The 27,230-nt window shown below is 35.0% G+C and overlaps 3 protein-coding genes across 3 annotated transcripts; 1 reads left to right on the top strand and 2 right to left on the bottom strand.

The window, feature by feature from the left end:
* Window positions 1–48: 48 nt before the first annotated feature.
* Window positions 49–2,362, bottom strand: LOC7494768 (uncharacterized). The gene is made up of 4 exons (XM_006379864.3): window positions 1,968–2,362; window positions 1,303–1,407; window positions 1,086–1,142; window positions 49–507 (listed from the first exon to the last, which is right to left on the bottom strand). The coding sequence occupies exons 1-4, from the start codon at window positions 2,313–2,315 to the stop codon at window positions 178–180; spliced, it is 840 nt and encodes a 279-aa protein (XP_006379926.3). The 5' UTR covers window positions 2,316–2,362; the 3' UTR covers window positions 49–177.
* Window positions 2,363–5,372: 3,010 nt separating this feature from the next.
* LOC18101623 (probable glutathione S-transferase) lies at window positions 5,373–6,457 on the bottom strand. Its single transcript, XM_024606708.2, has 2 exons — window positions 6,066–6,457; window positions 5,373–5,941 (listed from the first exon to the last, which is right to left on the bottom strand). The coding sequence occupies exons 1-2, from the start codon at window positions 6,375–6,377 to the stop codon at window positions 5,588–5,590; spliced, it is 666 nt and encodes a 221-aa protein (XP_024462476.2). The 5' UTR covers window positions 6,378–6,457; the 3' UTR covers window positions 5,373–5,587.
* Window positions 6,458–7,401: 944 nt separating this feature from the next.
* Window positions 7,402–8,775, top strand: LOC18101622 (glutathione transferase GST 23). Its single transcript, XM_052455160.1, has 2 exons — window positions 7,402–7,998; window positions 8,311–8,775. Exons 1-2 carry the CDS (start codon window positions 7,900–7,902, stop codon window positions 8,683–8,685), a joined length of 474 nt encoding a protein of 157 aa, XP_052311120.1. The 5' UTR covers window positions 7,402–7,899; the 3' UTR covers window positions 8,686–8,775.
* Window positions 8,776–27,230: the final 18,455 nt, after the last annotated feature.

Raw genomic sequence — 27,230 nt, 5'->3', positions numbered from 1 at the left:
TATTTTTATGGATACCTATGATATATTCTGTACAACGCACAAATCATATGTCTCAAGCATGACTTACTAGCACTATGTTATTCACATAAACCTGTATAAAAAAGCTTGCAATTTCAGTTACAGTTTCAAGCAGGGTGCTGAATAGAGGAAGCTAAAATTATATATGAGGAGAAATATTTACATAACCAAAAATAGTGGACCTGTTCCACCTTCCTTGTAGGCATCTGGAACACTGGAGTAACAGTAGAAGTTATTGGACATTTCCCAGCCCCAGTCCTGTTTTCTGGACACGGCAAGAGGAAGCCACCGGTTTATCCGAACATAGTGCTCCCTGATCTTTCCTCCACCAACCATACTAGTCACGATGGAATAACAGCATTCATGACCACCCCAGACCTTGTCGTCAGGATCTGCAGTTTGGCTTCCATCTTGATGAAAGTAGCGGTGCATTGGAGGGCCATTGCCTTTCCAGTAGGGATCAAGATTGCGCCAGTATTCTGGAGCCACCTGTGGGCGCATTGATATTTGTCAAACTAAATGGGCTAATAAAGAAAGGGTAGCAATGAGACTCAAGCAAGATATGAACTAAACTTGAGAAACAAAGTCAAAAGGTTGATGATTGTCCAAATTGAGAATTATTGGTTTAGATGTCATTCACAACATTAGATGCAGACATTATTGGAATGATTGGAAAATCCACCAGAGAAAAAGGCTTTGAATTATCAAGAGCTTTCACTAAGTAGGAAAATGTAGTAAAGCAGGTTATCACATAAACAAGTGAGCAAGGATTAATCATGAGAACATGTGCACTGAAACATGACATCCCTCAGAATTGGAATGAATTTTATCACAAGGCTGCTTTGCATGCAGGTATTTGTAATCAAACAATAAACAAAATGGCAAAGAGCTTTGGCTTTGTAAACTATTAAATCCTTCCATAATTAACACTTTTTAAGGCCAGCAAGCTTAGCTTTGTTGAATCATCAATGCACTATACTATGAAAATTTAGGCACCATATTGATGGCAAAAAAATTCACAACCTGACTTGGGTTTAACTCTTCCAACAAGTATAGAAGAAGCATACCTTGGTAAAATGAAAATCCCAGACATGATCACACAGATCATCCTTCGCAATTCGAGTCTGACATAACAACAAACAAAACAATCACTTTGGTCGGGTCTTCCCAAGCACATTCACATGTAAAACATGTATGCACAAGTTTCTGCTTGAGTGAGGTCTGTATGAAATGGAAAAGGAGATAGAGAGTGGGGAATAGGGACACAGGTTATTCGATACTCACACGTTTACCGTCCATAACAGATAGTGAATAGGCATCTAACTTGGAAACTCCCCGGACAAGAGACAAGCGCGGTAAGTGTGCCTTCCCATGCCACAATTCCTCACACTAAAACAGACAGCAAAAGTGGAAGTCAAATTTCATAATGGACAAATAAATTATTCCCAACAAACAATACAGCAGTTTTTCATCATGAACACAGTCAGTACATGGACCACATAACTAGAATGGAAGCTTCTGATAGCACAATAAAATTCTTTGCTCAGAAAGGAAAGGATGTTCAGTTTGCGGGATTAGCAAAAGGCACCGAGACCCATCAAAATTTCAATGGAAATGGTAGCCTTCTCAAACCTGCATCGAGGTGCTAACCTCAAGGTCCTTCCCTCCTCCCCCTCCACCACCAACGACTTCGTTCTGTATACTATTCGTTCCACTTACCTTAACTTTAAATTCTCTCAACCTTCCACTCTAACTTAACAACACATTAATCTTTTGGTTATTAGCATAAATCATTGACGAAAAGATCAAAGCAAGCAAACTAACAAATAATGATTAATTAAAGACTTAGCTACAACACCTCAAAATTCCCCAATTAAATAAATGATAATCAAACCCATCACAGTATCGGAACAAACATCAATTAAGAAGGAAAGACAGAAGAAAAACACCTTGGAGGTCCAGAGAAGATCACTAGAAGCAACACAGTTCCAGCTACGAGAGACGACGAGGCATCGTGCCACGCTGCGTGCATCGAGGTTGTTCAAAACCCTCAACATCAAGTCCCTACCAAGCAGATCCAATGGGTCTTGACAAAGGGGAAGGCCTCCTTCCTCTCTCATCTTCTTTCTTTTCCTTTCCCGTTCCTTTCCCATCGTCTCCATTGCTAAAGCCAATCCCTCGTCCATATCCTTACTTTGGTTCTCCTGTAATTCTTGATTGTTGGTCTGTGCCATCGAAGTGGAAGAAGCAAAAGGAGGAGGAATGCGAATCATATTTGTATTTTTTCTTTTTAGCATATTTGTAGGTTTTCTTTGTTGTCGTGTTGTGAGATTGGCATTTTGCCCAATCCCAGTGATTTACATTGCTTTGTGAGTAAACACCGTGGATTCAGACAGTGTATTTACCGTTTTATCTTTTATTGCATTTATTGATTGCCTTAGCATCATTTTTTCCATGTGATTCAAATGTTATTTAAGAATTAGTTAGTGATAAAGTTTTTATTCTGTGTTTTTTTATGCACAGTATAAATATTATATTATTTTGGAAGCTCAAAAAATTAGCCTTTGATTCAATGGCTTTGCATCTTTATAAATTTATATGTATAATTAAATAATATTTTTGCTCTTCAAGTCTAAAAAAATATTAGTCTATAAATAAAAAAAAAATTGCTTTGTCTTTGAACAATTTATATACAGTCAAATTTCATATTTATCCTTTAACTTTGAAAAATCAAAAGTTATTCTAAAAGGATATTTTTATATTTGGATCATTATTTTTTCCCATAGTGTTCATATGCTTTTAGGGTCTTTTTAGTAATTTATATTATTATAATATTAATAAATCAATAAAATATGCATACGCGTGCCACATACGTGCAGGCGCATCATCGCCCCCCATGCTATTCTGGTGGTGCTTGGGACAAGTACAGTGACTAAAAAAAATTGATCACCTACTCACCCGACACAAAAGATGGTGACACATCTTTTAGGGGGTGTTTTGTCATTTGAACAACATTTTTTGCGACAATTGATTTTTTTCCTCCTTCCTTTCTTTTTTCTCTCTTAGACCTTGGTATACGTGTAGAACTTTGATGAATTCAATTGTGTTCTTCTATTTATATTTGTTTTGGGTTTGGTTCTTATTCTTTTGATTTCTATTTTTAAAAAAATTTGATGCTTTTTTAAGTTTGTTTTGTTTTTAATTTCGTCCCTTATCATTTAATCTCATTAGATTTTTTTTTATCCAATCTGGTCCTGATTCTTTTGATAGCTATTTTTTTTTATCATTTTTTTTTTAATTTTGTCCTTAGGAGTTTAATTTATTTTTATTTGGTTTCCAATTTTGGTCCTTATTTTTTATATTGCTCTTTTTTTTTTTATCATTTTTATCATTTATTTTGTTTTTCAATTTAGTCACTGATTAGTTTCTTTCAATTATTTTTGTGTATTGTTTAGTCCTCATTGTTTTAATTTTAATTATTTTAATTTTTAATTTTTTATGGTTTTTTCATGTTTATCTTTTATTAGGTAATCCAGTCTCATAATCCGGTCCATCAGTTTTGGCGACGAACCCGGTTTAAGTTTGATTTTTTTAAGGTCTTTTTTAGTATTTTTTTTTTTTAGTTTCATCATTTGATGTTGAATTATAGAGCCTTGAACTTCTTGATTTGTTATGCTTTCTAGGGGTGATCATTTTCGGTTCGGTTCGGTTTTTATCAAAAAAAGTAACCAAATCGAATTTTTTTTTTAAAAAAACCGAAACCGGGTCAAACCAACCGGTTTCGGTTCGGTTCGGTTTTTTAGGGAAAAACCGGTTCAAACCAGTTTGCTCGGTTTGCTCGGTTTTCCAGTTTGGCTCGGTTTTGGCTCGGTTTTTTTCGGTTTCGGTTTGGTTCGGTTTTTTGCTTATAAAACCAAAACCGAACCGAACCGGCCGGTTTTTTCAAAAGTTTAATCGGTTTAATCGGTTTTTTTTTTTCGGTTCGGTTTTTTCGGGTTTTTTTTTGGTTTTCTCGGTTTAATCGGTTTTTTGGTTTTTTTGCTCACCCCTAATGCTTTCCTTTTTGTTGGGTTATTCTTGCCTCATATCTCAAATCGCAAATTAGTTGAGTTAACCTGAATTGATTTGTTTTGTTTTTTAATTTTATCATTTGTCATTGAATTATTGACCCTTAAACGTGTTTTATTAAGTATTATTTAAAAATAAATGCACGCATAAGCTCGTGATGGGTTATCTCTAGTGTGATGTAGTAAAGTTAACCCGGGTTAATTAACATTTTCTTATTAAGTTATTTTTTGAACTTTGGTATTTTTTGCCAAATGCTTCTTTTGAAAGTTTGATTTTTTTCCTAGATTTTTTTTATTTTTTTTTTAATTTCATCGTTTTGCATTGAATAATTTGCTCTTAAGCTTTGTTATTTTTTTTATTTTTCTTTTTGTTTGTTTATTACAATGCCGGGTTGGTAAAGTGAACCCGGGTTAACTCAATTTTTTTAAAAGTTTTTTTTTGTTGAACTTTGTTTTTTTTGTTAGATACTTCTTTTGAATTTCTTTTATTTGTTTTTATCCTGATCTCATATTGTGAGTTGTGGGTTTATCAAGTTAACCTTAATTGACTCGAGTTTATTTCTTTTGTATTATATTTTTTTTATTTTTAACATTAAGTTATTAGATCTTAAATTTTATGATTTTTTTTTGCGGGATATTTTAATTTTATATTATGAGTCATGCTTTAATAAATTTAACCCAATTCTTCTCGGATTATTGTTATTTTCCCACGCTGAGAAAATTTAAACCGGTATACATCGTGGAACAAACCACCTATCTAGTCAAGATCTAAAAAAAATAATATGTAACGGTGTTATAGATTCGTTAACAATGTCGATGAAAAACAAAAACAAGAATAAAAAAAGCTAATATTATTTGGATTCAGAGAATATTTGATATGAAGATCCATAAAAATTAGTATAATAAAATCTTTTAAAATATCTAAAAAATATATTTAATATTTTTTAGATGAAAAATAATTTAAAAAATAAATTGAAATAAAAAACAAATACTCTCCCAAGTACTCTACTCTACATATTATTTTATATCAAACACTTTCTATTTCTGATTTTGGTTAACTGTGGAGTATTTAAGAATATAGTGTTAGTTATTTTTTAAAATGTGTTTTATTTAAAAATATATTAAAATAATATATATATTTTAAAATTTATTTTTAATATAACAACATCAAAATGATAAAATATATAAAAATCAATCTTAAACATTTTTTTTTTAAATTTAGAAAACCTCCGTTCGGAACAAACTGCCCCTAAATTGAAGACTTGTTTAATCGTTAGCACAAACAAGAATCAGAAGCTATGGAGTCCTATATTCCTTGTTATTTCACGCATGTACGGTACAAAACGACCGCACGAAGGAAAAGGAGGGCAAGACCCAACACAAACAAAGAACAAACCACGAACAGCTCAAAGATGACACGAAGGCAAGAAGAGACTGGACACAGCACCAGAACCCCGGAACACTGAAGAACACAGATTTTATTATTGCCAGTATAACTGCGATCAGGCGGATGCAAGCCTCTCTTCTCTGTGACTCTTAAAGTAGGAAACAATCCAATCCCAATCCGGAAGGTTTTCTTTAACTGCAGGCAATTGCTTGAAATTTTCAATCCATTCATGCAGGCGAGGAAATTTATGCGCTTCAAATACTTTTATCCCTACTATTTCTTCAATGATTTTCAACCAGTGAATAACTGCACCAAAAGCTATGTCTGCTATCCCTACGTTGTCTCCACCAAAAAATTTCTTCTCCCCTAACCCGTGCTCTTCTACAGTTTGCAACAAATCCACGGTTTCCTTCACTCTCTTCTCAAGTTCTTCACCTTGAGCGAGAGAGATTTGCCACACTGAAGAACACTGCAGCCAGAATAAATCATGACATTAATTGATAGAAACTAATGCAGTAGAGAAAGTTAAGCATGGCAAGTCCGGTTTCATAGTAATATTATATGTAATGTAAAATGATGCATGTACTCTTTACCTTATCGTCGGTAAATTTGACCCAGAAACGAGCCAGAGCTCTCTCGTAAGGGTCATTGGGCAACAAGGGATTTTGGGGCCATATCTCATCGATGTATTCGACAATAATCATGGACTCGCAAACTGGTTTTTCACCATGGAGAAGCACTGGGATCTTCTTAAGAACAGGGTTATTCTTCAGAAGCAGAGGACTTTTGTTGGTAACATCTTCTTCTATGAACTCATATGGAATGCCCTTTATTTTTAGTGCCCATATCACTCGGAAAACAAATGGGCTGGACCATGCTCCAAGCAGCTTCACTACCTCCGCCATGACCAAGGGATTTATATGGTGATTGTTCTTTACCTGCCATAGTCATTTATAGTGCTGATTTAATGAAAGAGTCTTGCTTGGGCAATGGGCAGTACACATTTGCTATTGAGGGCAGGTGGGAATGCATTTCAAACGGTATTTTTTAAAAATTAATTTTTTATATTTTTATATTATTTTGATTATCCAAAGTTAAATATATATTTTTTAAATAAAAAAATATTATTTTAATACAACTTAAACAGACTTCCGACCATCAATATTCTTTTGCCTTTGCTTTTGTGTGATGGGTCAGCAAATTCAAAAGAATTTGGTTAATGAAAGGGATATACCTCGAAAAAAAGTTGTTCTTCCTCCATTTTTGATATATTTGCTTACATAATCATATTCATAAGCAAATATATATTTTATATTGATATTATCAGTGACCAAAACCAGAGATAATCTAGAAGATGCTAAAACATAGTACTTAAATATATATTTTTATCCTTTTCTATGCTCAGAGTAGTTAGACGCTTGGGAGAGAAGTTTGAGTGTCTCTCTCCGATTACTTTTTCACTTCAATTCTCTGTCGAAATAAGACTTGACTATGGAGATTAGAAATGCAATAATTAACGCGATGCGTGCTCTTTCTTTTTCTATTGAAGTTTCTCAGCAATCTCTCACAGTTTGCGATTTACTTCATGTTTTTCTGGGTTAAATAAGCATTATTAATGTTAATAAGGTTGACTATACATATCATCTCCTGGACTTTGCTGTTTTGATAAACGCCATGCATGATGGTATCGATGCTAATCTTCTTTGGCACGCCTCTTGACAGCCAAGAAAGGTAAACGGAAGAACCAGAAGGGCATTTTGGTTGGACGGAGAGGGGTCTGCTGTGAATTGGACACACAGAATAGAATAACAGTGCTCATGAATTTGTATGTGGATTTCGTATAAACACTTAGCCAAAATTCATGTATAAACATGTATGGACCGAGAGACAACGCTGGATGGATTTTTCTCCTGACCAGGCTTATCTAAGCAAAGACCTTTTATGTTGTGGAGTCAATAAATTTTAATCAGACTGCAAGCTTAGAATTTCCAGTGATGTTAGATTATTTTGGTGATATCCATAAAACTTGTGATCATTGTTATTTGTTTTTCAATTTCTCCTTGTCTGTTGGAAAGACCAGTGCGTAGAGCCAGGAGTAAATTCTCTGTAATCTATATGAAAGCAAGCTAAGCAGTCAAGCAAACAGGAGACTCGCCATGGAATTGAGTTTTCCAATTTGTGCATCTTAGTTAGGATTTTCAAGGGCAATCTCAACTTGAACAGAGTTGGCCATGGATAAGAGGGGGCAGAAAAAAACCTTCGTCAAATCATGCAGCCTAACTTTGATTCTTCCTCTTCTAATTTTCCATTTATCTGGACAGCCAAGAAGAAAAGTCTGCAATAAAAAGAGAAAAAGAAAAGAAAAGTCTGCAATGAATAATTTAAAGCCCCCCTTAGCCGAACACAAGTCACAGTTCAGTTATCAATATGGTAGGTGTGAAGCTCTTCGGATTGAGTCCAAGCCCATTCAGCCAGCGGGTTATCTGGGCACTAAAAACTAAAGTCGCCGTCAATTTTGTTTTGATCGTATGACAAAAATAAAATAAAAATAAACAAAAAAAAAATATAATATTTAATGTTTATAATATTTATAATTTTAGTAATAAAATAACTGAAATTTTAGCTCTTTTAAAATAATTCTTTTAATTTGCCCCCTTAATTTATTTTTTCTTGCTCCGCCCCTGCATGTAGGATGAAACCTGGTTTCGGTTTGGCCTGTATCTTTCTGTTTTTCCTTCCTCTGTTCTTTTTTTTTTATATATATATATGAACTTCCAATGAAGATGAACCCAGCTTCGAGCCCTACTTTTATTGACTTGGCCACTTTTGTGCTTGTAGACTAAACCGATGATGAGTTTCTTCACGTATGTTGGAGAGCAACAGGAAAAGGCAATAAACGACAACCTCCAGACCTTGAGAATCATAGAAGAGCATGGACTAGGAGAGCAAAAATTTCTTAGTGGAGACAGAATTGGACTTGTAGATATTGCCTTGGGATGGATCATTCATACATTAGCAGCGATGGAGGAGATTGTTGGCGTCAAGTTTGTTCAAGCTGATACATTTCCTCTCTTGCATGCGTGGATGAAGAATTTTAGGGAAATTCCTGTAATTAAAGACAATCTCCCGAGTCATGATCAAATCTTGGACTACTTCAAAGGAAGGAGAGAGATGTTCGTCAAATCACCTCATGCTTGCCACCATCACCATTAGATAAGACAGCTGCCAGCAAGTTGTTTACTCAGACAATCACTTTCAAAATCTTTGATATATTGTAATAAAGGCCATATTTGTTTCTTAAAATTCACTTTCTAAAATATCACTTTTCAAACTTTCCTGTGTTTGTTTGTTATTAGAAAAATTGATCAACGAAAAACACTTTCCAGTCAACAGAAAACACTTTCCAGTCAAAAAAAAATTTGATTTGATTTTCAGGAAAATATTTTTCCTTTTTGCTGTGTTTGTTTTCCGGAAAGTGGTTTTCGAGAAACCACTTTCTAAACTTTCCTGTGTTTGTTTGCCATTAGAAAAGTTGGTCAACGGAAAACACTTTCCAATCAAAGGAAAATTTGGCTTGGTTTTCAGGAAAATGTTTTCCTGGAAAAATTTGGGCGGAAAACACTTTCCGGAAGTTGTGAAAAATTTAGAAAAATCATTATTTGCTGATTATATCAAATTTGATCCTCAAACTTTTGATTGCTATATATAATTTGTTTTGAATATTTTATTTTTATGGCTAGTTTGTGCATATTTTAATTAATTTTATGAAATCTAAAATTAATAATTATATAAGATTTCAATAATCTATTTGTGAAAAAAATGCTGCTGTTTTTTTTTTTCCTTCCTATAAAGATAGTACCGACAGGCTGCCATAATTGTTATGTTTGTTCGTTGAATTTAATTCTCCTTGTAAAGGAAGATCTAGATCCCTGAGTTCTTTGACCCTCATACTTTTCGTGGTTGATTGACACTGGATTCCCAATCCAAGGCTAGGCATGAATACGTTCAAAGAACGTAACTTTCTACATACTAGTCAAATGTTTCTTGAAAGGAAAATAAACTGCACACCGTGACAAAAAAAAAAAAAAAAAACAAGTTCGTAGTATGAATTTTCAACGATATCCATTAATTTATCATATTTTCAAGAAACAAAATAAAAAAAACTTTGAAAAGTTAATCAGATTGTGATATTCAATGATTTTAACATATCTTCGAATTTGTTTGAAACTAATCTTGTTTCTTTTCTTTGTTTATTTGTTTGTTTGATGAATCTCATTTCATCATTGCTAGTTGGATGTCTGCACTAAACGACGATTTCACTTTTTATTTTAATAAAAATTATTGTAAAAATTTATAATATAAAAAATAATATTTTTTTAATATTAATAATAATATTTTTTCAAGTTTATTAATTATAATTATAATAAAAATAATATTTATAACACAAATAATACTATTTTTTATCTAAACACTTTGAATTATAAGAGAAAAAATAATATTTATAACACACATTATTATATTAACACATATGGTTAGGCGCGGACGCGTCCAGACTAACCTTGGGGGTGGGCGTGGACGCGTGCAGACCCAACTTGGTGGTGGGCGTGGCTGTGTGCCCCAACCCCAAGTTGGGCGTGGACGCGTCTAGACCCAACTTAGGGTCGGGCGTGGACGCGCCGATACTTTTAATGATAATAAAAATAAAAATAATTAAAACACAAATAATACTATTTGTAATATTAATACTCTTAATCATAATAAAAATAAAAATGATAATATTTTTAATATTCATACAATTAATTATAATAAAAATAATTATACTTATAACATATATAATTATATTAAAAATTTCAAGGATGATTACAACACAAATAATAAACACTTAGCCAAAGTTCAGGTATAAACATGTACGGACCAAGAGAGAACGCTGGATGGATTTTTCTCCTGACCAGGCTTATCTAAGCAAAGACCTTTTATGTTGTGGAGTCAATAAATTTTAATCAGACTGCAAGCTTAGAATATCCAGTGATGTTAGATCATTTTGGTGATATCCATAAAACTTGTGATCATTGTTATTTGTTTTTCAATATCTCCTTGTCTGTTGGAAAGACCAGTGCGTAGAGCCAGGAGTAAATTCTCTGTAATCTCAGTCAAGCAAACAGGAGATCCGCCATGGAATTGAGTTTTCCAATTTGTGCATCTTAGTTAGGATTTTCAAGGGCAATCTCAACTTGAACAGAGTTGGCCATGGATAAGAGGGGGCAGAAAAATACCTTCGTCAAATCATGCAGCCTAACTTTGATTCTTCCTCTTCTAATTTTCCATTTATTTGGACAGCCAAGAAGAAAAGTCTGCAATAAAAAGAGAGAAGGAAAAGAAAAGTCGGCAATGAATAATATAAAGCCCTCCTTTGCTGAACACAAGTCACAGTTCAGTTATCAGTATGGTAGATGTGAAGTTCTTCGGGTTGAGTCCAAGCCCATTCAGCCAGCGGGTTATCTGGGCACTAAAAACTAAAGTCGCCGTCAATTTTGTTTTGATCGTATGACAAAAATAAAATAAAAATAAACAAAATAAAATATAATATTTAAATACTTGGCTTATCAGTTTAATAAACTCTTTAATTTAATAATATTATTAAAAAATAAAATATCAACAACAAATAAAACAAAAAAATATATTTAGGATGGTAGGAGTTTTACCCCAAAACTAAAGCCGCCGTCAATTTTGTTTTGGGGTAAAAAATATGAAAAAAATAAAATAAAAACAAATATAATATTTAAGTAATTGGATTGCGTGAGTTTCTTAATTTAATAATATTATTAAAAAATAAGATATTGATAACAAATAAAACAAAAAAAATAACGATTCAATACAAAAGATAAACACTTAGCAATATTATTGTCGATACACGATGTCGGGCGACGGCTCCCGCTTTTTTTTGTTTATTTAACAAAAAGGGTTTCTTCTCAATTGGGGGAAACAACGATTTTATTGGAGTCGTCATCTAGTAATTTGAGGGAACTAGAAATCCCAAATTAGACACTGGTCCCAGAGATTCGGGTACGGGGTTAGTTATGATTAAGGGAAGGTAGACACCACCCTTAAAACATCCTTTCAAACGAAAGGTTACCCTTACTTGTGTGTTTTTTATTTGATTCAAATGCGATTATATTTTGGGCTTATTTGTAAATTTTTTTTTTAATGATTAACGTCGGTCCCTAAAAATAGGAGACACGTTAAAAATGACATTAGTCCCTAAAATTTAGGAGACTCGTCTAAAACATTAACGTTTATCCCTAAAAATGAGAGTTACGTCTGGGTTACCAAAAGAAATAATGGATATAATCCATTATATTTTGGGTTTATTGGTAACTTGTTTTTTTAAAAAAAAATGGTTAACGTCGGTCCCTAAAAATAGGAGACGCGTTAAAAATGACATCAGTCCCTAAAAATTAGGAGACTTCTCTAAAATATAACGTTTTACCCCTAAAAAGGAGAGTTACGTCTGGGTTACCAAAAGAAATAATGGACATAATCCATATTTGGTATTTACATTTTTGACATCGGTCCTTTTTAAAAAAAAAAAGAGACGTGTCGACTTTGGTTTTTGTATTTTTTTACAACATGCAAGAAAATTTACAAACATTTATATATAAAAAAAATATCAAAAATACCAGTAGAAACCCAAAAAATTACCTGAGTGTCACTGTATAGGTAAAATACTGAAATACCCTCGAATTTCTCCAAAAATTACGAAAATGCCACTGGCGGCGCGTGGGGCACACGCGCGGCTACTGTTGGCGGCGGGGAGATTTCTGGCCAACCGATGGTCGATCCTGGTAGATCTGATGTCGAGGATTCTTATGGTGGTGGTCGTGACGGTCGTTGATAGCTGATGAGTGAGAATCGACGACTTGAAGCTTCGGTGGAAGCCGACGATCGCGGCCCTTTTCCGGCCAAATGGGGCGGAGACATCGCTGAAACCTGACGGGGTTTTGCTTTATATGAGGATAGCGACCTTTCTGTGGTGGTTTGGAAGCTTTAGATGGCCGGAGATGGGAGATCGGGAGAGAGAGAGGGAGTCGCCGGCGAGAGGAGAGAGATGCTCTGGGTTATGCTACGGTGAGAACGCAAGCATGGTACATCGGTGCAGCTGAGGCCTGTGATCCGTTGGATCTCTGATGGAAAGATCGTGCGGCTGTTATTGGCCCGATCTGCAGGTTGATCGGACGGTCCGGATGAACAGAGGTGGGATCGGGTGCGACGCGGTGCACCAAAATCTAGGTACACCCGGTGATGTGGCGCAACGAGATCAAAGCTTAGATTATTTCAAGGGCTGAGATGTGTCTGGGTTTTAATCTGGTGTGATAAGCCCTATTGTGTTTATTAAATCAACGGTTCAGATCTAAACACTATTAGATCTAACGGTTAGGATATATTTGGTATTTTTCATATTGTTTTTAATAAAAATCAATATCCTACTCTCGTGAAGAAATAGTAAAAAAACCTGAATAGTATGTATGTAATCTCTCTTCTCTTTTTTTTCTTTTTTTCTTTTCTTCCTCTCGTCCTCCTCCTCTCTGGCATACTGTCACTGGCTATTTATAGCCAATGAGAGGGGACAACAAGCATCTGCTTTAAATAAAAAAAATGTATTCATCCAACTGCTCGCCTACAATAAATGTAACTGCCCCGCCTAATATGACAATTCTGTATTATTAATTTTGTTTTATTATATATAATAATATATATTTATATAGGTAAAATTAAAACTTAAATCAGTATTAGAAAAAGCCCGATTCAACCGCTAAAAATTAATTTTAATTATCGAAAATCATGTTGAAACATAAAAAAAAACTTTCAATGGATATAAACCCGGTGGACCGGGTTTTGACCAAAAAATAACAGGTTTGACCCAAAACGGCATGAAACTCATTTTTTATCCTGGTCGACATGGTTTGACCCGTATTGACCCGGTGAACTCGGTTTTGGTAAAAAATGACGGTTTTGACCCGAAACGGCCCGAAACTCATTTTTTACCCTGGTCGACATGGTTTGACCCATATTGACCTGGTGGACTCGGTTTTGACGGAAAGATGCGGTTGACTCGAGAAAAATATTTTTGAATTTTAAACTTTTTCTTAATTTTTTTGGATTTTTATAAATAATAATAGAAATAAAATAACATTCAAGAAAATCTTGGTGAATCCAAAATTGGGTTACAACAGTTGCCCCCTCTTTACAATGCTTACGGTGCAAAGACATTGAAAAATTCATTTTCTTTTGACTTTGCATAGTAAGTTTTGTAAAGAAAAACGATGGAAGTGTTGAAAAATGCACAGATTTTTCAGTTGGTCTAATTCTTATGGGCGACCTCCCCAAGTGAAAAACATGAAGGTGTTTTCGATATTGATCTTGTGAAATACATGAAAATGATTTCAGATTAATGTTGTGAAATACAAGAAAGTGATTTCAACAATGGTTCTGTGAAATACATGAAAGTGATTTCAAAATTGATTTTTTTTTTTGTGAAATACATGAAAGTGATTTCAACATTTGTTTTATGAAACACATGAAAGTGATTTCAGATTAGCATTGTGAAATACATGAAAGTGATTTCAACAATGGTTTTGTGAAATACATGAAAGTGATTTCAACATTGGTTTTTTTTTTTTGTGAAATACATGAAAGTGATTTCAGCAATGGTACTGTGAAATACATGAAAGTGATTTCAACAATGGTCCTATTTTCCAGATGACCAACCCGATGATAAAATGCGAGGAAACTCGCAAGTGGTCTAATTGTTCCAGGCGACCTGCCCGATAGTGAAAATGCGAGGAAACTCGCAAGTGGTCTAATTGTTCCAAGCGACCTGCCCGATGATAAAATGCGAGGAAACTCGCCAGTGGTCTAATTGTTCCAGGCGACTTGCCCGATGGTGAAAATGCGAGGAAACTCGCAAGTGGTCTAATTGTTCCAGGCGACCTGCCCGATGGTGAAAATGCGAGGAAACTCGCACGTGGTCTAATTGTTCCTGGCGACCTGCCCGACGGTGAAAATGCGAGGAAACTCGCAAGTGGTCTAATTGTTCCAGGCGACCTGCCCGATGGTGAAAATGCGAGGAAACTCGCACGTGGTCTAATTGTTCCTGGCGACCTGCCCGATGGTGAAAATGCGAGGAAACTCGCAAGTGGTCTAATTGTTCCAGGCGACCTTCCCGATAATGAAATACTTGAAAGTGATTTCAATATAGTTTTGTGAAATACATGAATGTGATTTCAGCAATGAGCTTCAGGGTTGATGAAAAACTTTTAAAGGAAGTCATACCTGTATGGTTGAGATCTGATTTGTAAATCAATCTCAGAGATGATGAAAGCTTCTCAAGAAAGTCTTGTATCTACTGTTGGGATTTGATTTGTAAATGGATCCCAAAGATGAGGAAAGCTTCTCAAGAAAGTCTTGTATGTACGGTTGGGATTCGATTTGTGGATCCCAAAAATAAGGAAAGCTTCTCAAGGAAGTCATGTATGTATGGTTGGGATTTGAGCTGCCATTCAAAACGATGGTAGGAGTAAATTCCTTATAAATCACGCAGTATTTGGCAAAAGACATCATCAACTTCTTGCATTTTCAATACTCTCAAAGTTCTTAACTTTTGAAGCTTTAACCATGTCTTCCTCTTCTTCCAATGCTAACCCAAACCCTGTTCCTGTAGTAGAGCCTGCAGTTTGGCGTACTAGCTTTGAAGTGAATGGTCGTCCAGTTACAATAGAGGATACTGTAATGGACAATGAAGATATTGCTGTAACCGTGGCTAGAGACATGATCCTTCCTCGTGATGAAATAATGCTGGCAGCCAGGACCGATATTGAAGCAGTGAATCAGTCACTTGCTCTTAGTATCAGAGCTACTTCGTCTTTGGTGAACGTTGTAGAGCGTCTTCATGCCAGAAGACTTGAGTTGAATACTCAGGTTCTTGATCTCCATCATCAGATTGAGAATCTAAGGAATAGACTCCGTGATGAGAGACGTCACAGAAACAACTTGGAGAGGAGAAACCAAGAGTTAAATACACGTGTTGACTTTTGGAGGGACTATGTTAACACACGACACCTCGAGTTCGAGGAAGAGATGGAGCGCATGCATAAACAATTTGAGGAATTTCGAGGCATGATTAACCATCAAGATGAAAATATCCCTGATCGTCCTCGCACTGTTTATCATTTGTACTTGTAAACCCCTTTTCCATGAATAAAAATCCATCTTTCTTGTCTTCATTTATGAATTTTGCTTTTGTGGAATTGCCATCTTTGATGTGATTTAAAAGAACTTCAATTCATGTGAGTCTCGTTGGATCCCAGTGGGAATTTTGTTTCTTGAAATATCTGCAAAACAAATATGCAATGCCCGTGAAGTTAGATGATATGCAATGCATCTTACCTGTTTTTGAAATATAGGTTCCCCCCTCTTTGATGTTTCATCGTCATAGGGTGGCTTTGTTTGCATTCCAAAGCCTTCTTTGTTCTTTCGATGCATTGGCTCATTCATGTGCTAGCCATCCGCTCAGCTGTAAATACAGTGCCCATCTTGGGCTGCCCGCGATAATTACTGCTCTCACTGTTTATCAAGCTTGACAATGCCCCCAGGTGTAGTGTTGCTTGATTTATCATTAAGAAGTTTAACAAATCATTCATCTCCTGGATTCTTTCAAGAATTGTTCTTTGATTGATTGTGCGCATCGTGCCAACACCCATCAAGATTGTCAATCAGTTATGAACTCACCTCCAGTTGAAACATACCCTTCAAGTATATGCGGTCATCCACTTTCATGGAACTGTCATGTCATTCAGACCTGCATTTCATACTTTGCAGTAAAAAGCTCATCGTTGTATGCTCAGTTTCTTTCTCAATAAGTTCTTCTCAACTCATCTAACCAGATTGTAAAAAGAAGTGTCTCGGCCTCATCAATGATGTTGCTTTTATCACCCATACTCATGTGGTGCAGTGCACATTTAAGCTTTAAATCAGATGGTCCCACGGTCAGTCTAGGTGGGTGCGGTGCATCCTCCCAACATTCATTCAAAGCAATTCATGTGATAACATCTTTCAATAGTCATAGCCATATTGGAGATGATAAACCAAGATGAAGATATGAAGATGTCCTTCAGGTACATCTTTGCTCTCAATTGTTGTCGGGGTTTACTGGATCATAAATTGTTCTTGAACATCATTGCCCTTAATTGATCTGAATGTGCTCATTCACTGATTATCTTTCTTTGAACCATATTGTCCTCAGTTTATTGATTCATCATTTGATCATCTCTATCCCCTAGCTGATTTAAACACTGTTTGTTTTCCTTCTCGGAGGTCCATTGTATTGCCCCCAGGAGTGTCGAGGAGAATTGATGTCATTTCTGTCAGGAATTTGCAAACTTGGTCGATGTTTTTCTTTTGAAAATCTTTCTTATTTTGGAATCAAATCTCACATTTCAAAGGTCATGTCTATTCAAGTCTGATTGTTGAAATGAAATCAGAGAGATGTCAATTTTTGAAAGTATTTTTGGAAATCAAGCTTTATTGGTCAAAGATCCAACACACGCTATTCAATGTAGTCCTTTGATTGTCTTGTATTTTGAGAGAAAAGAAATTGACTCGTTGTAAGATTAAAATGGCTTTTCCATGGTTCTTTGTATCCATTTTAAACTCTAATTTTGGGTATATCTTTTGATTGTCTGTGATGAGGTGACCTTTTATGAATTTCAAGAAAAACAAGGTGCCCGAGTCAAAACTTGAGGCTTTATCAAGAAAGATTGTTTCTTTTTCTTAGCAACAATTTTATCAGCATGCATAATAATCAGTAGCTTGATTCATGAAGTCACGACCTGTATGAAACAACTCTTCAAGTTTTGAGATCGCCATTTATCGGTTCAGATTGCTTACTTGATTAAAAAGGACTTTCTAAAGCACGTAATGTAGGCTATGGTTCATGGCTATGAAAGGAAGGAATTTCACAAGCTCAAAAGGTGTTTGAGGGTTTCAAGAACCTAGGATCACCATCAATTACTCATCAATCTCTTTTCCTCACGTTGTCTTTGTAGAGACAGTGACATATAACCTTGTTAATCTCAAAAATCAAAATTTGTTTAGCATAGGTCATAACGCAAATCCAACTTTTCTTTGATGAATAGCCAATCTAATCTTTTGGAGATCGTAAAGGCTTTATCATAGACACACCAAAAGACATCACACTTGATTTTTTTCGGGTTAACTTTTGGCATTTGTTGTGTCTTTATCAATCTTTGGCTTTCTTCTTCTAGCTCTTTCTCAATCATTGGACTTTTGTTCTAAGCCTTTCCTTTAATCCATCGACTCTAACATTTTCTTCGTCTTTTCTAGGAAAAGATTCTCATTGCCCCCAGTGTGGGGTGTGATCCTAGTCAGAGTTTTTTATGAAAGAAATATTCTATCAGCTCAAAATGGGACTGCAAGGGATATATATTTCAAGAATTGTGAAAGGATGAAACAAAAATGGCATTTTCTCATTTCAAGCAAGGTCGGTTAGAACCGATAAATTTTGACCTCATCCAATGTAATGGTTGAGACTTGTAAGAATCATAATTCACGAGTCCATAACTAATGAATCCACTACGTGTCATTATGCATACTGCTAAAACATAGCTACATGGTGTGTGGTTCCATTTCATGTGTGAGCTCAAAATTTTTTTGGTCACCTCATGTCATTTCAGTAAGCATTGAGTCATTCAAGCAACATAATTTTAATCTTCAGGATTGACTAATCTTAAACGCATGTTGGAGCTTGATCAAAATATTTTGTAAATAACCTTTGAAAGAAACATCTCATGCGTTCAGAACAACAAAGGGACACAGAAAAGACATGTTTCGTTAAAAGATGAGATGTGATCCCAAAATAAAATGCAGAATGACAAAACTCATAACAAAAAGGATCGACAGTTTAACACTCTTCTTGGATAAGCTTTTCTGGCGATATCTGTGTTTTGCCAAGCATTTCAATCACTTGTCATTCTAAGGATGTTGAGGTGACAATATGGCCGATGATGTCATTTTCACAAACTCAACTCGATTCTTGAAATTCTTGCAACTGTTCAACTGAATGGCACAAAATCCCCTAATGATATTCAAATATCTTTTCTAGATTATACCACCTAGAAAACAATGGTTGTATGAGATTTGGCGGAGTCAGGGCAATAAGTCCAGAGTCTAACAGATGCTGGTAGACAAACTCGAGTGGTCGAGGTATGTCAATCTTGGCAAAGACATTTGAGTAGTTGATGCTACAGTGAGACCTGGTTGGACCATATAATTAAGGCTTCCCATCGTTAGAGTCATCCCTTGATTCATCTCTCATTATTGTTCTAGAATCCTTGGCAGAATCTTCAATCATTCCCCTCTTTGTAGCTTGTTCAATTCTTTCGACAATCCTCACAACATCATGTCAATCTTCCCATGTTGTTGTGGTTATTTGTGGATTGGTAGAAACTTTCCAACAGCCAGGTAATCTTGGTAGCGCACAGAAACATGCAGCACCACCACTGCCAACGTGTGGAATCATGCGTTGTCTCAACTGGAAGAGAAACTAATGAATCTGAAAACCCTTTTGTCTCTTTTTCGATTCCTCACTGGCAGTACATCAAACAAACACCTATAGTAGGAATTCTGCTTTGTTAAAGTTGCAATGTTTGCTCTTGTTTTTCTTAGATCAGCATCCGATGCTGCTGGACCGGAATGGTGTTCACAATAGAGATGTCTGGAAAGAAGGCCAATGCACCAGGAACAGAAAGCTAGCAGCTATTATGTGCTCTTGGAATATGTGAAGGCTTTGAACGACTATCAGTGCAGTTGAACGAGAACAAGGGTTGTCGTCATTAATTGATGACTGAAGGCATTGCTGTCATTGTTCATGACTAAAAAGGAGAGGTGCAACTTCAATGGAACGTGGACAAGTAGTGTTCCCAGCAAGAGACTGTACAAACGTTCCCTTTCCATTCTTGAAGCTCAACACTTATTCAAACAGATTTATGAGTTGAGCTACTTCACCTTTACTGCTCTCAACTTCCTTTTGATAAGGAGCCTCTAGCTAACCCCTGTCTTGATTTTCCATCTTCATCAGTCCATTAGACCTCAGGTAGGGGAACGTATGTTTCAACCGTGTGCATGCTTGATAAATGAATGAAATGCACAAATGGATGTAAAATGCCATATGTTTTATGCATGCTTGTTATTTGTTTCAAGGTTTCCTTATGACGAGGAATAGACCAGATCAGATTCTCTTAAGAAAGTTCTCACCGAGGACTCCAAACCTACAGGAACTTGAACCGATTTAGGGGAGAAATTTGATGCCACAAATCAGAATCAAAATAAACATTTCTCATGATGGAAAGATGATGAAATTGCCTTTTTATTAATTTATAATATTAAAAGTACAACAAGTCAATCTTTCCAAAGCCTTGGACCGTCATATGCTGAGATCTCATTAATTCCATCTCTGATCAACCTAAAAAAACTGATGGAATTCATTTCTGGTCATTGGCTCACCATCTGCTATTTGTTGGGCTAGGCCTCGTAATCCTAAAGCATAATTCTTGGCATCATCTGCTTGTACATGATAGCGCATAGCTTCAGAAGCCCAACATTCTACTTCTTTTTCTGCATTTTCTTTTTCTGATGATAAGGTTTGCTCAATAGAAAGCAAATGGTCCACATGCTCATCTAAATTGGGGATGATTGTATCTTGATTTTGACACTGTTCTTGAAGTGATTCTTTTTTCTCTTTCAATTTTAATACCATTTTCTCAGCTTTTGATGCTCTTCTAACCCATCTCTTCATGTTGACATCTTGCTTCCTCTTATCTTCTGACAAAAGTACATATTTTTCTTGTAATTGCTGGAACTCAAGTTGTTGATATTGTAGGTGAGCTGACAAGTCATCCTTTTCCAGTTTTATGATAGCCAAAGTTTTTTCTCGAGTGACTAGATTAGATTCTAACTATCTTTTTTTAGCCCATAACTCTTCCACTTCAGCATTCAAACTTAGGTTATAAGATTCTTGTTGGGCGCGAACTTCTTCGTGTATGTCTTCAGTAGACTGAATCAAAGATCTGGGTGACCCTTCAAAAGGAGGAACTTTCTACCCTTTTCCTCTCTTCTTTTGCCATATTGGATATCCTTCAGTTGTTTTTCCTTCTACTCTCTTAGCAGAAGTAACCCTACCAGGATGTTTTCATGCCTTCTTCACTGACTCCAATAATTTCTTCGAGGTCTTGAAATCTTTATAAAATGTTCCCAGTTTGGTAGTCCTTGGAATAAACTGCTCAAATCCAAACTGTCGTAAGACCATGTTGGGACAGTAACTAATACAGCAGCGGGCTCCTATCAACGGGACCCATGGGTACTCACCACAATATGCCAGATAAGATTTGAAATAAGAGTATCGACTTCTCCAATGAAATTGAGATTTACTTAGACTTAGGAACCTTGATTCCCATGTGGTTCTTCTTACTTCATGCAAATGTTTTTCAGCAAAATTCTCTAGCTGAGAATAAAGATGCCATGGGGTACCAACCAAACCTGAAATCTTCCCATCAATCATATGACTCACAGTCCAGACAAACAACAACTGCAAGCAACATCTTAAACGACCCCTTCCGGCTTTTCTACAATAATTCAAGGATGAGAAAGTTTCTGCCAATATTGTTGTAGCCGGGTTAATTTTAAGGGTCACCACATTTTTGAATACATTAACAGCCGCAAAATCAATCATTCCTTCGGCAGATGGGAAAAGAACCAAACCATATATCCCTAAGGCCAAAATTCTCAATCGAATTTCATTGCTTTCATCATGTAATCTCCTTTTGAATATGGCCTCTAGTTCATTCCAAAACCAACCCTGGCTATTTCCTCATTTAGTTGCACGTGATTTTGCTAGTTGACAGTCTGTCTGGGTAATCCAAGCAAAGTTAGAAAGTGCATGCTCTATAGGTGTGTAAAAGTACACCTTTTCTGACTTGGGACAATTTAGCAGGGATTCATACTCCTCGATAGTAGGAGTCATATCCACAGTATCAAATGTGAAGCACCGATATTCTGGATCCCAAAACCCTATCATGGCCTGAAAACAAGCATGTTGGACCCTAATCTTCAGTAAATGTGATAGATCCCCATATTGTTTCTGAAAAGTGATTTGATCATGAGAGGATAACTTTTCCCAGCAGTCTAGCAGTTGTCCTGTACCAAGTGGTATGTCATCTAATTTAACATGCTCTGGCAACTGAGACTCAAATTCTGATGGCAAACAATCCCCTTCATCATGTTGGCTCAATTCTGATCTGGTCAAAAATTCCTCAATAGTAATGGGTTTTTCCATCTCACACTTCCTGAGGATCGGTGGAGACTTAATGAGCATATGAAATGTATATGAACATGTATGTTCATGCATTGACATTTGTTCGTGTCCTAATGGGTATATCCTACTTGATAGGATCTAGCTCATAAGGCTTGGCTCAGTTTAGTCTATCCTTAAAGATATTTTTTGGTTCTTAGATCGCCCGAATTACTCGTGAAGTAATCGGCCTCTTAACCTTATTCAACATGAGTAGGGGAGAAAGACTCCACAGTACTAGTTGCATAGGGTGAGTTACAATCCAAGCAAAAGTCCAAATGAGCATTAGTGGACATAAGTCACACTTGCCACTTGAATCTCTCTTTTCTAACCTTAAACGGGACGAGCTCGGGTCCAGAGCTTTTATGGGTTCACCGTGAAGTGTGTGAATACACAAATAAATAACATGTACATATGTGACGATATGAAAAATTGAAAAGAATCACAGTAGATATTGCATAAAATAAATAATGCAAATAAAATAAATACCCAAAAATAAATAACAATAAGAAAGGGTAAATGAAAAGCAAACACAAGCAGTTGGCTCAACCCTAAGTCCCCAGTGGAGTCGCCATTCTGTCGATACACGACGTCGGGCGACGGCTCCCGCTTTTTTTTGTTTATTTAATAAAAAGGGTTTCTTCTCAATTGGGGGAAACAACGATTTTATTGGAGTCGCCATCTAGTAATTTGAGGGAACTAGAAATCCCAAATTAGACACTGGTCCCAGAGATTCGGGTACGGGGTTAGTTATGATTAAGGGAAGGTAGACACCACCCTTAAAACATCCTTTCAAAAGAAAGGTTACCCTTACTTGTGTGTTTTTTATTTGATTCAAATGCGATTATATTTTGGGCTTATTTGTAAATTTTTTTTAATGATTAACGTCGGTCCCTAAAAATAGGAGACACGTTAAAAATGACATTAGTCCCTAAAATTTAGGAGACTCGTCTAAAACATTAACGTTTATCCCTAAAAAGGAGAGTTACGTCTGGGTTACCAAAAGAAATAATGGATATAATCCATTATATTTTGGGTTTATTGGTAACTTGTTTTTTTAAAAAAAATGGTTAACGTCGGTCCCTAAAAATAGGAGACGCGTTAAAAATGACATCAGTCCCTAAAAATTAGGAGACTTGTCTAAAATATAACGTTTTACCCCTAAAAAGGAGAGTTACGTCTGGGTTACCAAAAGAAATAATGGACATAATCCATATTTGGTATTTACATTTTTGACATCGGTCCTTTTTTTAAAAAAAAAGAGACGTGTCGACTTTGGTTTTTGTATTTTTTTACAACATGCAAGAAAATTTACAAACATTTATATATAAAAAAAATATCAAAAATACCAGTAGAAACCCAAAAAATTACCTGAGTGTCACTGTATAGGTAAAATACTGAAATACCCTCGAATTTCTCCAAAAATTACGAAAATGCCACTGGCGGCGCGTGGGGCACACGCGCGGCTACTGTTGGCGGCGGGGAGATTTCTGGCCAACCGATGGTCGATCCTGGTAGATCTGATGTCGAGGATTCTTATGGTGGTGGTCGTGACGATCGTTGATAGCTGATGAGTGAGAATCGACGACTTGAAGCTTCGGTGGAAGCCGACGATCGCGGCCCTTTTCCGGCCAAATGGGGCGGAGACATCGCTGAAACCTGACGGGGTTTTGCTTTATATGAGGATAGCGACCTTTCTGTGGTGGTTTGGAAGCTTTAGATGGCCGGAGATGGGAGATCGGGAGAGAGAGAGGGAGTCGCCGGCGAGAGGAGAGAGATGCTCTGGGTTATGCTACGGTGAGAACGCAAGCACGGTACACCGGTGCAGCTGAGGCCTGTGATCCGTTGGATCTCTGATGGAAAGATCGTGCGGCTGTTATTGGCCCGATCTGCAGGTTGATCGGACGGTCCGGATGAACAGAGGTGGGATCGGGTGCGACGCGGTGCACCGAAATCTAGGTACACCCGGTGATGTGGCGCAACGGGATCAAAGCTTAGATTATTTCAAGGGCTGAGATGTGTCTGGGTTTTAATCTGGTGTGATAAGCCCTATTGTATTTATTAAATCAACGGTTCAGATCTAAACACTATTAGATCTAACGGTTAGGATATATTTGGTATTTTTCATATTGTTTTTAATAAAAATCAATATCCTACTCTCGTGAAGAAATAGTAAAAAAACCTGAATAGTATGTATGTAACCTCTCTTCTCTTTTTTTTTCTTTTTTTCTTTTCTTCCTCTCGTCCTCCTCCTCTCTGGCGTACTGTCACTGGCTATTTATAGCCAATGAGAGGGGACAACAAGCATCTGCTTTAAATAAAAAAAATGTATCCATCCAACTGCTCGCCTACAATAAATGTAACTGCCCCGCCTAATATGACAATTCTGTATTATTAATTTTGTTTTATTATATATAATAATATATATTTATATAGGTAAAATTAAAACTTAAATCAGTATTAGAAAAAGCCCGATTCAACCGCTAAAAATCAATTTTAATTACCGAAAATCATGTTGAAACATAAAAAAAAACTTTCAATGGATATAAACCCGGTGGACCGGGTTTTGACCAAAAAATAACAGGTTTGACCCAAAACGGCATGAAACTCATTTTTTATCCTGGTCGACATGTTTGACCCGTATTGACCCGGTGAACTTGGTTTTGGTCAAAAATGACGGTTTTGACCCGAAACGGCCCGAAACTCATTTTTTACCCTGGTCGACATGGTTTGACCCGTATTGACCTGGTGGACTCGGTTTTGACGGAAAGATGCGGTTGACTAGAGAAAAATATTTTTGAATTTTAAACTTTTTCTTAATTTTTTTGGATTTTTATAAATAATAATAGAAATAAAATAACATTCAAGAAAATCTTGGTGAATCCAAAATTGGGTTACAACAATTATGAAAATATATCTTCACAATATTCCAAAAACATCTCAATGATTTTATTTGTTAACAAAATAAAAATTAAATGAGAATATGATAATTTCATAGAAAAAAATAAAAAAATATGAATATAAAAAAATAAGACAAAAAAAGTTAATTACTGCTAACTTTTTAAATCATGACCCATGTTATAAAACAAAAAACACTATATATAAAAAAATCAGGATAGTTAAAATCACAAAAAAAAGAACAACATAAAAAATTCAAAATAAAAAGACAACAACGGATTTTAGTTTTGAAAGCTAAATTGAAGAGAATAAAAACATTAATAAAAAAACAAAAATCAAAAGATAAAAAAACGAAAAAAAAACAATACATTATAAACTGGGATTGAATAATAAAACTAAAAACAATGAAACTTTCATAAAAAATTCAAAGAAAAAAATTAAAAATCATAAGAATAAATATCAAATCTTAAACATCAAAACATAAATAAAATTGAATATACAGAGTTCTTCAACGTGTTTTTTTATACTAAAAAAACTCCTAGGTGTAAATCAAATAACTTATGCACTCATCTAATTAAACAATCCAGTAACTATTGTGTAAAGTAATGGAAAAAAAAAATCATCAACAATGGACAAAAATAAAATTGAGAAAACAAAACTAAAAATAAAAATCAAGATATCTAACTTTACAATAAGAGTAATTTATTTGATTATATCTAATGAATTATTTTATCAAAATAAATTTGTAAAAGAAAAACACATAAAATTTATAATAGAAATCGACACACACATAAAATTTATTGAACAATAATTAAAAAAACAATGCAAGGCTACACATATAAAAAATCTTATAAAAAAATCATATTAAAAAAAAACAAACTTAATCTATATAAAATTAAGAAAAAAATCACAGATGAATCGTACTCACCTTTCTAAAAATTAAACACACCCAATATCATTTTAAAATAATCACAATCTTTTTAAAACATAAACCCAAAATTTATTTGAAAAAATATACACGAATAATATATTATTTTTTAAAAAACTAATTTTTTTTAAAAAAGAACCATGACAGGCCTAGTGCATGGCCTAATAAAGCAACGGCCCGCGCACAGGCTTTTATTTTTTAAAAAAGTTTAACGAGGCGAACAGCGTGTTGTCCACTTCAATTATATATATATAAAGATGCATCACCTGTAAAAACCTAAAATCAGACTACTATGGTAGCTAGAAAAATGAGGCCCTTTGCTTTTTCATTCAAAATCTCATTTTTAACTTATTTTGACTCAAAACATATTGATAACACTCTAGAAACTTTATTAAATCAATTCATGATCTTCAAAAACCTAATAAACCACCACAAAACCCAAAAACACCGGAAAATAAAATTCTTCACGAGCTTAAATTTGTTGTTTGAGGTGTTTTCAAGTTAAACAAACATCTAAACATAATCCCCTCATTATATGAAATATTTTGATATAAAAATCAATCGTGTTGGTTGTTAAAATTTTCCACAACAACAATTTTCTTTATTTAAATCGGAATTTGATGACTCTTTCTCTCTCCTCTCAATAGAAAACAGCGATATAAAAGAAAAATAAAATTAAATACCAAAATGTATTGTCTTTAAATTTAAAAGAATGGTTACTTAATATCTAAAAAACATGGGAGAATTAAATAAATATTTTAACAAAACTTTTAACCTGCCCTGTATCACCCGAGATTTTTGCTTTAGTTCCCTATATTTCAATTCAACTTTAGTTTCTTAAAAACAAATGTGATTGGAAGTTAATTTGTACTTGAAAAAACTAAATGGCACGAAACAAAAATTTAAATATCAAAATAAAAATTACTAAAAATACACTATTTCAATTCCAATGAAGTATAAAGAAGTGCAAAATATTTCCAGCATATTATATATATATATTTGTTCAATGCAAGTATTTGAGTTAATTTATGTATATTTTAATTAATTTTATGAGATTTTAAAATTAGTAAGATAAGTTTCTAATAATTCTGAAATTTATAAGATTCAAACTAATAAATTTTAAAAATTAAATCTAAAATTTTACAAGTTAAATTACAATCATCAATATTAAAAAAAACTGATATTTTTAGTTTGTAGTTAATTAGTGATCAATTCATATAGTCAATGGATTATTTGGCAGAGGTTAACAAAAGAAAAAGGTTGTCAAATCAGGGATAGTTTATTTCTGCTTTCCTTAATTCAATAAACATCATGATATTGGTAGGCATGTCAGGTCTTGGAGATGGGCACTGAGATTTCTTCGAAATTCGAAAGCCAGACAGGTTCATGACTACGTGTGTCCATATCCACCACCTAATCCGAAGGCTGGGCATGAATACATTCAAAGAATGTAACTTTCTACAGAGTAGTCAGTGTTTCTTGCCAGGAAAATAAACTGCACACCGTGACAAA

The sequence above is a fragment of the Populus trichocarpa genome, chromosome 8 (assembly GCF_000002775.5).
Source record: "Populus trichocarpa isolate Nisqually-1 chromosome 8, P.trichocarpa_v4.1, whole genome shotgun sequence".
Taxonomy (NCBI): domain Eukaryota; kingdom Viridiplantae; phylum Streptophyta; class Magnoliopsida; order Malpighiales; family Salicaceae; genus Populus; species Populus trichocarpa.
Note: the sequence above shows the minus strand (reverse complement) of the source record. Positions and strands in the feature narration are given on the sequence as shown.

Coding starts and splice junctions, on each gene's coding strand:
- LOC7494768 (XM_006379864.3), bottom strand. CDS start 2,315: ATGCTAAAAAGAAAAAATACAAATATGATTCGCATTCCTCCTCCTTTT. Junction 1,143..1,302: donor CTGTTATGGACGGTAAACGT/GTGAGTATCGAA, acceptor TTGTTATGTCAG/ACTCGAATTGCGAAGGATGA. Junction 508..1,085: donor GGGATTTTCATTTTACCAAG/GTATGCTTCTTC, acceptor ATGCGCCCACAG/GTGGCTCCAGAATACTGGCG.
- LOC18101623 (XM_024606708.2), bottom strand. CDS start 6,377: ATGGCGGAGGTAGTGAAGCTGCTTGGAGCATGGTCCAGCCCATTTGTT. Junction 5,942..6,065: donor TCAAATTTACCGACGATAAG/GTAAAGAGTACA, acceptor TTCTGGCTGCAG/TGTTCTTCAGTGTGGCAAAT.
- LOC18101622 (XM_052455160.1), top strand. CDS start 7,900: ATGGTAGGTGTGAAGCTCTTCGGATTGAGTCCAAGCCCATTCAGCCAG. Junction 7,999..8,310: donor CCGTCAATTTTGTTTTGATC/GTATGACAAAAA, acceptor TTGTGCTTGTAG/ACTAAACCGATGATGAGTTT.